Source organism: Lacerta agilis, chromosome 14 (assembly GCF_009819535.1).
Source record: "Lacerta agilis isolate rLacAgi1 chromosome 14, rLacAgi1.pri, whole genome shotgun sequence".
NCBI lineage: Eukaryota > Metazoa > Chordata > Lepidosauria > Squamata > Lacertidae > Lacerta > Lacerta agilis.
The window spans coordinates 8946008-8958777 of NC_046325.1; the positions used below are offsets into that span (position 1 = coordinate 8946008).

Sequence of the window (12770 nt, forward strand, 5' to 3'; positions counted from 1 at the left end):
TTTTTATTTCTGAGGCTTTCTCGGTTAATTCCTTTTTGTGACTATGTGGAACCCAGTCCAGCTATTGATTGATTGATCGATCGATCGATTGAGTGACTGTGGAAATGGATAAAAGCCCCCCATCCAAACAATGACTATCACCTGTGCAGGTAAAATAATTTTTTTTTATCATCTACAAACTGTCTTATTTATTTTATAGTACAGTACATTGATTCTTGCTTTCATTTTATGGATCAATGGTCTCGTTAGATAAAATTCATGTTAAATTGCTGTTTTAGGGGTTGTTTTTAAAAGTCTGGAACGGATTAATCCATTTTGCATTACTTTCTATGGGAAAGAGCGCCTTGGTTTTGGAACACTTTGGTTTTGGAACAGACTTCCGGAACAGATTAAGTTTTAGAACCAAGTTACCACTGTAATATGCTCAATAAAAGGCCAAAATGTTTATTCCAAGCATGCACCCTTTAGGAACATCATTAATGTGCCATCAACTGTGGGGCTGTCTGCCTCCCCATTAGTTTCTTCAGAGCTGCTTTCACATCCTTGTTTCGCAGAGTGTAGATGACTGGGTTGAGCATGGGTGTAACAACATTGCCAAAGATCTGCACCGGGGTGACCAGGACCCCACTCAGAGACGGCTGGGTGTAAATCAAGGCACAGGGTCCAAAGAAGAAGGTAACCACCAGAAGATGGGAGGCGCATGTGGAGGCCGCTTTGCGCCTCCCCTCCCCAGAATTCATCCGTGCGATGGAGTAAATGATGCGGACATAAGACAAGAGGATGAGGAAGAAGCAGCTCACACCCACAATGCCAATATTGTTGAAGCCCACAGCTTCAATGGTGGAAGTATCTGCACAGGCCAACTTGACGACTGGGAAAACATCACAGAAGAAATAATCTATTATGTTAGGGCCACAGTAAGGCAATGTGAAAGTGAGGCTGGTGAGAACGATGCCCTGGATGGAACTGGCGAGCCATGTACCTGCCGCCAAGATGATGCACACCTTCCAGTTCATAATGACCATATATCGCAGTGGGTAACAAATGGCAATGTAGCGATCATACGCCATGACGGTGTACAGCAGGCACTCAGAACATCCCATAAAATGGTAGAAGAAGACCTGGGACATGCACCCCCCTACGGAGATAGTCCTGCTCTGTGCCCAAAGGATGGATAACATTTTGGGAGTGGTGACGGAAGAGAAACCAATGTCTAGGATGGCCAGGTTGCAGAGGAAAAAGTACATAGGGGTGTGGAGATGGAAGTCGAGGAGGACAGCCGACATAATGGTCAGATTTCCCAGCAAAGTGCAGAGATAGAAAGCCGAGAAGACAATGAAGAGGGTGGTCTGCAGGCCTTCAGTGTTGGGGATTCCGAGGAGAATGAAATGGGTCACTACTGTGTGGTTCTTCTGGTCGGACCCATCCCTACAGCAGCAGAAAGATAAGAACGTTCATGTTGTTTCTCCTCTTGTGCTCTGAATCGTGATAGGAACATGGGAAGCTGCCTTAAACTATATCAGGCTATCTGGTGCAATATTGTCTACACTGACTAGCATTTTCACATATCCTCCAACCTTTCTCTGATGAAAATAGGGACGTCCCATTCCGTAATGATAATTTTACTGTTTATACCCCACACATCTGACTGGGTTGCCCAAGCCACTCTGGGCAGCTTCCAACATATATTTTAAAAAAAACATAATAAAACATTAAACATTTTTTTTTAAAAAAAAAACTTCCCTATACAGGATTGCCTTTAGATGGCTCAAGGGTCAGATAACTCCATACCCTCCAACATTTCTCCAGTGAAAATAGGGACATCCTAAGAAAAAGCAGGACATTCTGGGATCAAATCCGAAACTCGGATGGCTTCTGTTACTCAGGAATGTCCCTGGAAAATGGGGACACTTGGAGGGTCTGGTGTCATGCCAGGACAACAGAGCACTTTAATTGCATGAACCTAAATTTCCTGTTATGCCCTCCTGCAAAATCTTGGCCGTCAGCAGACACCCGGTCTCTGAACCTTGAGGTTTCATTAAACTATTGTAGCTAATACCCACTGGTGCCCTGCCACTCCCTTCATTTTTACACTACCATTTCAAAGTCACCCAATCCTGCAACCATTGGCACTTCTTGAGCAGCAAATCCCACAGTTGTTTCATGCATTTATGTGAAGAAATAAACCAATGTTTAACATGCAACACTGGTGATGTGGAAAACAAATTCAGGTGCCAGAGAAACTTGGATGCAGAATGAAGCCGATTCCCCATAACTCCTTCACCAACGTTGTGATGCCACGAGCTATTCTCACACCAGCCATAACAATTTGGTTGTGGAAGAATGCCATCTCTCACAGATCTATTCACAAACACATCTGCCTTTTGACTTACCTACAGGATGCATTCAGTTTTCCAGAGCACATAATCAATTAGCATGGAAGAAATTAATGCTCTAACTCATGAACACCATACATGGTGCTACACTGTTGCTTAACCCCAGTGGCTTCACTGCTTTTATGCCATCCTCTTTTGCCCATCCTGGCGTCTCAGCCAGGTTTGTTTGTTGTTTAATAGTTTGACAACCTTAAGGGACTTGATCCCTGATGGTTCACCAGTTTCCCAAGCCTGAAACCTCCAAGGAGATAGCAACTAAGTGCAACGGTTTCATCATTTCAGACATAACCTTATGTAAGATGGAGCCAGGCAAATGAATGAATCTTACTGGATGAGTGTCATGCCAGGACAAGGGTTCTACTTAGCTAATTGTCACTTCTGGGGGCTCATGACCAGGAGCTCGTGACCAGAGGTGAGGGATTGGTGGAGGAGGCTGAAGAGAGTGAGCTTGTTTCTTTTGGTTTAAGGCCGGTTGCTTGTCTCAGCTGTTCGGAGATTTGATTGTGAGTTTGCTTGTGGGTGTGGCTGTGAGCTCTGCTAGAGCACATGGTCTGAGGGGAGGGGCTACTGCTGAATGAATAAGTGAGTTGGGGGAGGAGTTAGCAGCCAGCAGCTGTTCTACTTGTTAGCAGCCAGCAGTTGTTTCCTGACAGTGAGAGCTGTTCGGCAGTGGAATTTGCTACCAAGGAGTGTGGTGGAGTCTCCTTCTTTGGAGGTCTTTAAGCAGAGGCTTGACAGCCATCTGTCAGGAATGCTTTGATGGTGTTTCCTGCTTGGCATGGGGTTGGACTGGATGGCCCTTGTGGTCTCTTCCAACTCTATGGTTCTATGATTCTACTTAGCTGTAATACGAGGCAGACTCTCTTTACATCTGTGTGTCTCCTAAAAAGAAAAAGGAAATCCCATCTGGCAGCTATCTTTGCAGGGCAGTTGTCCTTGGACATTGTAATGATACATGCTTTAGAATGGAACTGTGTTTCCGTAACCCATGTTACAAGTGGATTTTTGCAAAATCGGTAAAGCTCAACAACTTTGACCTAAACAAAAAAACTACTCAACAATTTTGTCCGGATTTTCACTTTCGGGAATACTAAGAACATTAGCATTGAGGCCCAACAAGACGTGATGTTGGGAGGGTGTGTGTCTGTGAATAGGAAATAATAATAATAATAATAATAATAATAATAATAATAATAATAATAATGGCAGACACACGATGCTGGATTAGGATCACATTACTTTGGAGTGAAAGTTAACCCTTTCTCTCATGTTTAAATAAAAAATTTAAACCTCTCCCCAAATTTATTTTCACTCTGCGAAGCAAAACATGCAGGTATTGTAAGTGTACCTGTATGTGGTGTAAATAACATATTCAGTTTGGCTAGTGTGAATCAGGAAAACAGGCATGATCCCAGTCTGAATCAGGGCACCTCACAACTGCAATTTATAAAAGTAATAAATTAAAAAGCAACTTTCTCAAACTTTTAAAAAACTTTTAGAAACAGATCCTGATCATTGATCTCTTGAAACATCTACTTTGACTCCGAATAATTATATTAATAGAATAGTAAAGCACAGGGATGGGTGAATTTGTAAATTTTTTTGTTAATCTCCATTTCTCATCTTTGCAGATTTAAGGTCATTTCTCCACATTTCCACATCAGCTTGCAATTTCTTTTTTTAAAAAAACTCATGAAAACTCATCGTATTAAGGGCAAATTCCTCCTAATATACAAATTTTTATACATGATTGTGCTTAACACACATATTTTTGTATATATTTTTGCCGAATGTAACTCACTTTTGCAAGTTATTTTCGTTAATATTCATTTTATGATCACTTTATCTTGCTGTATATGTTTTGGTACACCTTACAGTACTTGCAGTGCAAAGTTCAGTGCAAATTTTTAAGGATGGTTGTGTTTCAGTTCACGTATTATTTCAGGAAGTGTGAGAACTAGGTAGGTCCACCTTTAAACGTGAACTGAATCAGATGTTTCACCCCAGTGAACAAGATGATGCTGAAGACATCTTTCACATGTCTCTAATGTTTCTGATACAAATAAACTGGCTGTGATGGCCTGGGAGTCAGACTCTGATGCTGAACCTGAGGGATCCCAGCCTGCACAGGATTCCCGGCCTCCAGAACCAGCTGAGCCGGGGCCAGGGCTTGAGCCTGAAGGATCCCCACCTGTGCTGGATCCCCAGGTGCAGGCATCAGCAGAGTCTGCTCTGGCTCCTGATGGGAGGGAGGACCCATTGCCTGCAGGTGCTCCACTCCCAGCCTCTTCAGAGGAAGCTGAGGCATCCCCTGGGTCCAGTAACCCACCAGCCTCTCCTGAGCTACAGAGGCTCAGGGCAGAGAGGCGAAGGGAGCTAAGTGCCTACAGGAGGAGTGCTCGCCTCCAGGCCCGGAGGAGAGGCGAGTCTCCGGAGGATCGGGGCCGCCCTAAGCATAGGGCCAGATAAAAGCCAGCCAGACCCAGCCCAAGTTGCGTGAGCAACTTAGTTGCAAGCGTGTGCTCAACCTCGTGCCTGCACCTGCCTTGGACCTTGACCTGCTCCCTGCCTCGCTCCCCGCCGGACTGACCTCCTTTGGACCCCTAGACCCCTGGGGCCAGCACACTGGCATGCAATCCTCATCTTCGGGATTTCACTTGTAGGAATTCCACTCGTCAAATGGAAGAAAGAGGACGAAAACATATTCCCAACAGTGCCAGAGGGAAGAACAAACTTTAATGGGCTCCAGTTACAGGATGATCAATTTCACATGAACCTCAGGAGAAATTTGTTTATGGCAATGGAGCCAGTTAACTACAGGCGTGGTAAGCTCTGCGCTGCTAGAGGTCTTCAAAGAGAGGCTGGGCAAACATCTCTCTGGGATGCTGTAGGTCTCTGTATCTTTTTTATTAAGCAGGATGTTGGGGTAAATGGTCTACAAAGCCTCCACTAAACTCTATGACTCTGTGCCCTGATTCAAACCATTTGTCATGGCAATGGTGCATGTTGTGTACATGGTACATGGTGCATGTTGTGTAATAAGCTATACTTGTCATCCTTCTTTTGCTTGAGGCAAGATGGTTGTCCAGTTGAATCACTGCAAGAGAAGTTCGCAGGCAAACCCATAATAACAAGGCTGAATTCTCCAGTGCACCTTCCTTGATCCCCATTGCAACGGCAATAGAAGCCCACTTGAATGTGCGAGTGGACACTCACAGATTAAACATAGAGTCATAGAGTTGGAAGAGACCACAAGGGCCATCCAGTCCAACCCCCTGCCAAGCAGGAAACACCATCAAAGCATTCCTGACAGATGGCTGTCAAGCCTCCGCTTAAAGACCTCCAAAGAAGGAGACTCCACCACACTCCTTGGTAGCAAATTCCACTGCCGAACAGCTCTCACTGTCAGGAAGTTCTTCCTAATGTTTAGGTGAAATCTTCTTTCTTGTAGTTTGAATCCATTGCCCCATTTCTGCTTCTCTGGAGCAGCAGAAAACAACCTTTCACCCTCCTCTATATGACATGCTTTTATATATTTGAACATGGCTATCATATCACCCCTTAACCTTCTCTTCTCCAGGCTAAACATACCCAGCTCCCTAAGCCGTTCCTCATAAGGCATCGTTTCCAGGCCTTTGACCATCAGGGATGGAGGCTTCCTGTAGCTTCCACATCCCCTCAAAATATTTGACTGTGCAGCCAGTTCACTGCTTAGCCGCAGGTCAACAAAGCATGTTGGGCACTTATGCATGTACATCTGTTACACACATTTGTCCTGCTGGGGAAAACCATGTGCTTGAGATGTGCTTGGGATGGTTTGGATACGACTACAGTCTTCTACTCAATCATTTCTCCAAGCCATTTTCGGAATATGTCATACTGACTATTATTATCATTATTATCACTGTTATCATAAGAATAATCTTCATCAACACTGTGGTCATTGTCCAAAGGTCCATCTAATCTAGCATTGTATTCTCAAATTGACCAAGCAGATGCCTATGGGAAGCGACACGAGCAAAACAGCAACCTACTTATGATTTCAGAGACATACTAGTAGCCACTGGTAAACTTTATCTCACAAGAATTTTTCTAAAACCCTTTGATGGGCACCAAAGTTAGTGGCCATTACTATATCTTGAAAGTGTAAGATGCAGCCAGGAACAGACCTTAGAAAGATCTGTCTGAGCATACACATGGGAGAGGAACTATGTTTTCCTGTCTCTTAGTCTCAAGACAGCAGCTTTCATCTCCTTGTTTCTCAGAGTGTATATGACAGGGTTCAGGAAGGGAGTCACCGTGGTGTAAAACACAGCCACCACCCCTCCCAGTGGATCTTGTGCTCCTGGTCTTAGATAAGTAAAGGTTAGAGGAATATAGCAGATCATTACAATAATGATATGGGATGTACATGTAGAGAAGGCGCGCCGTCGCCCCTCGGCACTACGAATCCTTAGGACTGCCAAAACAATGTACATATAAGAAACGAGGAGAAGGAAAACACAAGTCATGGCTACAAGACCAACATCAATCAAGGTCACCATCTCATTGAGGGTTGTATCAGCACAGGCAAGTTTCAGCACAGCAGGAATGTCACAGAAGATATACCTCACCTCATTCCCTGGTCCATAGGGCAAGCGGAAGGTGAGAGCTGTCTCCATGGCTGAGTGCAGACAACCACCTCCCCACGTGCCAATAGCAAGCCAGAGGCAGGCATTGCGGTTCATGAGGGTGCCATAATGGAGTGGCCGGCAGATGGCCAGGAAGCGGTCATAAGCCATCAGGGTGTAGAGGAAGCATTCTGTGCACCCCACAAAGTGGTAGGAGAAGAGTTGGCTCACACAACCCGCAAAGGAGATGGTCCCACCACCCTCTAGAAACCCAGCAATCAATTTGGGCACCACTACGGTCGAGGTGGCAATGTCCAAGACGGACAAGTGGTAGAGGAACCAGTACATGGGCTTGTGCAGCTGTGGTTCACATATCACAGCTAAGAGGACAAGGAGATTACTAAGGAGGGTCAGCAAGTAGATGGACACAAAGAAGCAAAATAAAGCAGCATGTAGCTCAGGTGGGTGTGGAATCCCCAAGAGGACAAAATACATCAGGGCTGTTTGATTTTCACACTCCATTCTTTGAATGCCTTTAAAGTTTATCCCTACAATGTACAAAAGAGAGTGACAAAAAATATGAAGCTTTGGCAAGCTCTGCGTAACATTTTGGATATCACACCAAGCTCTTGTCATTTGTTGCCTGGGAGGAGGGAAGTAGTGAGATGTGGAATATCCATCTTTTCCACCCTAAATTCTAAAGATCCAGAGTCTGGGTGTAACAATCATGTAACTTCATCCCCGGGGTTCATTTCAATCACGGTTCATCAGTACTTTCCTCAAGAAGCTGTTTTCAGATACATTCCACATATAAACCAGGAAAATGCAAAAAGAGAGTGCTTTTAAATAATGAGCACCATACCTTCTCCTATCCTTCCTCCAGACATACAGATGCACAAAACAAATTGTGGGGAAAGTGTTCTAGGTTGGAGGACATGATATAACCAGACTTGAATGCCTGTTTCTATACATTTAGCAGTTGGTCACTTTTCTCCCGCATATTCCATGCAACTGTGGAAAAGGTTGTAATCTGATAACTGTCCTTATCATAATGGAGACCCTTAGGAAGGAGAGGTCCAAGCAATACAGGTTGTGTGCTTGGGTCATGAAGACACAGAACCCCACCTGCTTATTCATATTGAGATCCCCAATAGAAAAGGTTCTGTGCCTTTTTCGTGCCTTCACTCAACTATCTGGAGAGACAGCCAATCCTTTTTCTGTCCTTCAGTCAAGTTTGAACCCTGAAATAAAAGGGTTATTCAATGTTCAATGGCCAGCACAGCAGAAGAAGTACTCTTCTCTAGAGGTCCTAAGTTTCTCATCGTAAATCCGTTCCTAACATTCTCCCACAGCTCTGGATTTTTCCTATAACTTCTTCCCTTTTCTATAATACCATGTTTGTGTCTGATCTTCTTTATATCTTCTCCCTCCCTTGTGCATTTCTTTCCTCCCTAGGTTTCTGATTTCCAAGCTTTTGGGATTTGAAGGCATTTCTGAACTCATGATTGCGCTGTGTGTTTTGATCATAACAATGTACCTTGGGCTTATAATAACTCCATTTGGAGTTACATCAGATTTTCAAAACATCATCATGGCAAAGTGAAAGGCCATAACTCAGTGGTAGAGCACATCTTTTGTGTGCAAAAGGTACCGAGTATCGTTGGCAATACTATGCTAGATGAACCAATATAAGGCAGCTTCCTACATCCACGCTGAATATACGGTTTCTAAATACATGCTGTGCTTCCTTTCTCCCATATATGTTTGTGGCTTCCTTTAGTTTTCATGGGGAACAGTATAGCTGCCGAAATTAATAACAGCAAACAGGCCTGTTGCCCTTGATGGTTGGTAGCGATGAAGCCTGGGAGACCAATAGGAAGAGGAGCTAGAGCCAATGGTAGGCAAAGTCACTCCCTGATTGGTTGGAAGTAAGAAGGCAGGCAGCTGACTGAAGCTGGCACAGGGAATACCCAATTCACCCTAATGAACCAATCTCCACTGCTCTTGTCTCTTGCACATAGATCTTTATTATTTGTAGCTAGAACCAAGTTTCTACATAACAAAGTCCCTACCTGAAAGCAACTGCATGATCTAAGAGACCTTACACAGGAGCAGGCGATCTTTCAGGTTACCTGGTCTCTGTTAAGAATAATTGTTTAATGCAGTGGCATAGCATGGGTTGCCAGTGCCCGGAGCCATGCAGAGGGGGTAGTGGTAGGAAGGTAAACAGATGGAGTAGGCATGCACATTCAACTGCCCAATGGCATCCGCATCACCTAGGAGATCACAGCTGCAGAGATACAAAAAGAGTCATTCATTGTCTGCAGAGGTCACTTCCTGGTTCGCATGGAGAAGCTGTTTTCAATGGAAACCAGCTATGGAAGCAAGCAACTTTATTGAGGCAGCACCGGATGTTGAAATTTTGTATCCCCGAACAATTTTGCACCCAGGGCAACTGCCCTTGTACCTCCCCCAACCACCTATGCTACACCACTGATTTAATGTACATTGAAACAGAGGCGTAGGAAGGTCAGGTGGTACCCGGTGTGGAAAATTTCTTGTCACCACCACCCCCCATTGATTGTGGGTTGGTTTTTTTGCATAAATAATTTTACATTATTTCATATTGTCTTACAAAGGTATGTGGATTATGGGCCTCTGATAACAAGGAGGTGACTGTGGACAGATACTTGAATCTACAAGATGGATTGTGTTTTGGCTCCACTGAATTGAAATTTCAGTCTTCACGACATATGAAAACGGCCAAGTAAACAGTTATTTTCGTGGAGGAGGGTCAGGATATTAACTGATATGCATGAAATTTCAGATATAGCTATATAATCCCTAGTGTAGTAAAATAAGACCTTTGGAGCAGGCATTTTCAAAAACAGTTTTTTAATGAACCGCCCTAGTAGGGCAGTAATTGTTCCTTTTTGACACCCCCCTCCATGATGGAACATGGGACAACTCGCCCCCCACTCACCCTTCCTACGCCCCTGCATTGAAATGAAAGATTGAAGCATATTTTTTGAATGGGAATTTTTTATTTCGATACAAGAGCTAGTTTTTGTTTATCCAGCAGCTTCTACATGCAATAATAATAATAATAATAATAATAATAAGGAGGAGGAGGAGGAGGAGGAGGAGGAGGAAGAAGAAGACCTCCAAGGTAACCTGGTAACTGATTGTCAGCCAACGCACTTCTCTCAGCACAGGTATAATAGATGCATATCCAGTTGCTTCACTCGACAGCCTGGCCACAGGGTTCTGCACCAGCTGCTGCTTCCAGGACCTCAAAACCACATTTCCCCATGTCATTGGTACCAATATATATATATATATATATATATATATATATATATATATAAAACCAACTAACCTCACATCACCATTCTTTCACACTTCTTCACATAGTCAACTACAATTCAATGAGTGATGCAAAGGGCTGGTGCAGTATCTGCTTTGCTTTCAAAAAGTCCAAGGTTAAATCCCCAGCATCTCCAGGTGGGACTGGGAAAGGCCTTTGTTTGAAACAAACAGCCAGTGTGGTGTAGTGGTTAAGAGTGGTAGATTCGTAATCTGGGGAACCGGGTTCGTGTCTCCGCTCCTCCACATGCAGCTGCTGGGTGACCTTGGGCTAGTCACACTTCTCTGAAGTCTCTCAGCCCCACTCACCTCACAGAGAGTTTGTTGTGGGGGAGGAAGGGAAAGGAGAATGTTAGCCGCTTTGAGACTCCTTTGGGTAGTGAAAAGCGGGATATCAAATCCAAACTCTTCTTCTTCTTCTTCTTCTTCTTCTTCTTCTTCTTCTTCTTCTTCTTCTCCCTCCTACAGACATGTTTAAAAAGCTGTAGAATGTTAATCAGCCAAACACCTTCCCTAGCCGCTGGACGAGGCTGAGATCCTCGCAGCCTCGCAAAGCAGATTGGGGCTGGCGTCACGTTGGTGGCAAGGGTTGGGCTCGTGCATCTGCACTCACCTGCCAGCCCTGGATGCCAGGAAGACATACTCCACCACTGCCCTCTTGCAAGAAGGCATTAATCACCTACCTCCCTGTGCCAGACAGCTGCCCCATTTCCTGCTACTTTTAATCAGCCAAGAAGGGCAAGGGTCTAGAGCGCAAGTGATCGCCCTGGCCAATCCAAGCAGTTTGTCGACATGCTTGAGCCTTACGAACTGAAAGTCACCCAACACAACAGGACCAGACAGTGCTGCTCTGGACACCCCTTGAGATTCATCTGCTATAATAGATGATGAATAATAATAATTGTTTTTATTTCTCTCCTCTTTGCTAAATAATCTTGCTTCACTGGGCCTTATCTCAGACACATTCCAAACAATCAAAAGCACTTCCTGAGAGAGGGGATGTGGCCTGGGAAGGGACATGGCCTGGGAAGAGCCTTGAAGGTCACATCGTGAGTTCTGGAGGGCTGTATTTTGCTACCGGGCCTGAGGATCCCAGTATCCCTCATGTTATCATATTGTGCCATCCAGAGGTGGGAAGCTTAGTCTGGTGTTCTGTTTCCAATTTGTTTCCCCCTCTTCAACAGAAAGGATCTAAGCACCTTTCATCCTCTTGAAAGCTGCCTGAACCTCCTTGTTCCGCAGAGTGTAGATGATGGGGTTCAACATCGGAGTGACCACGTTGCAGAAAATCTGGATGGGTGTAGCTAACACATCGCTCAGGGACGGCTGGGTGTAGAGGAGAGCACAAGGCCCAAAGAAGAAGCAAACGACAGTCAAATGGGACGCACAGGTGGAAGCTGCCTTGCGCCGGCTTTCCGCCGAGCGCATCTTCAGGACCGAGATGGCAATTCTGACATAGGATGTGAGGATGAGGCAGAAGCAGGCCATGGGCACCACGCCAATGTTGGTGAAGCTCACCGTCTCAATGATGTAGGTGTCAGCGCAGGCTAGCTTGACCACTGGGAAGATGTCGCACAAGAAGTAGTCCACCTCATTGGTTCTGCAGTAAGGCAACGTGAAGGTCAAGCTGGTCAAAATGGTGGCATGGAACGAACTAGTGAACCACGTGCCCGCTGCCAGAAGGGCACACACTTTCCGGTTCATGATGACCGTGTACCTCAGTGGGTGGCAGATGGCGGCATAGCGATCATAGGCCATGACAGTGTAGAGGAGGCACTCAGTGCTTCCCAGGAAGTGGTAGAAGAAGACCTGGCACATGCAACCACCTAAGGAGATGGTTCTGCTCCCTGCCCAGATGTTGGCCAGGAACTTGGGAGTGCTGATGGAGGAGAAGCCCAGGTCTACCACAGAGAGATTGCAGAGGAACCAGTACATGGGAGTGTGGAGGCGAGCATCAGTGATGATGGCAGAGAGGATGAGGAGGTTGCCGAGCAAAGTGGTGAGGTAGAAAGATAGAAAGACGGCAAAGAGGATGTTGTGTATGCCTTCGGTGTGGGGGATGCCAAGGAGAATGAATTCCAAGATGACAGTGTGGTTTCGCATTTCAGATCCAACCATGTTGCTAAAGGGATTTTGGGGGGGAGGGGAGACAGAAAAAAACACACAATCTTGGTCAATTCTTCAGAAATGCAGCAAATCTATTTAGGATACTGAGTTGCAAAGGATCTACATCTGTTGTGAGGAACCTGTGGCCCTCCAGATGTTGATGGAATCTCAGCTCTCATTAGACCCAGCCTGCATGGCTGATGGACAAGGATGATGGGACTTGTAGTCAACATCTGGAAGGTTCCCCGTTCTACAGGAGCTGGAAGCAATTCTCCAATGTTTCAAACAAAAG

At 45.1% G+C, this 12770-nt stretch overlaps 3 protein-coding genes across 3 annotated transcripts; all 3 read right to left on the reverse strand.

Moving 5' to 3' along the window:
• Positions 1 to 476: 476 nt before the first annotated feature.
• On the reverse strand, positions 477 to 2350 carry LOC117057346 (putative olfactory receptor 10D4). Its single transcript, XM_033168187.1, has 2 exons — positions 2289 to 2350; positions 477 to 1428 (listed from the first exon to the last, which is right to left on the reverse strand). Exons 1-2 carry the CDS (start codon positions 2348 to 2350, stop codon positions 477 to 479), a joined length of 1014 nt encoding a protein of 337 aa, XP_033024078.1.
• Positions 2351 to 6604: 4254 nt separating this feature from the next.
• LOC117058992 (olfactory receptor 10G6-like) lies at positions 6605 to 7528 on the reverse strand. Its single transcript, XM_033170426.1, has one exon. The coding sequence runs from the start codon at positions 7526 to 7528 to the stop codon at positions 6605 to 6607; it is 924 nt and encodes a 307-aa protein (XP_033026317.1).
• Positions 7529 to 11563: 4035 nt separating this feature from the next.
• Positions 11564 to 12485, reverse strand: LOC117058726 (olfactory receptor 958-like). Its single transcript, XM_033170071.1, has one exon. It carries the CDS (start codon positions 12473 to 12475, stop codon positions 11564 to 11566), a length of 912 nt encoding a protein of 303 aa, XP_033025962.1. The 5' UTR covers positions 12476 to 12485.
• Between the last annotated feature and the right edge of the window lie 285 nt (positions 12486 to 12770).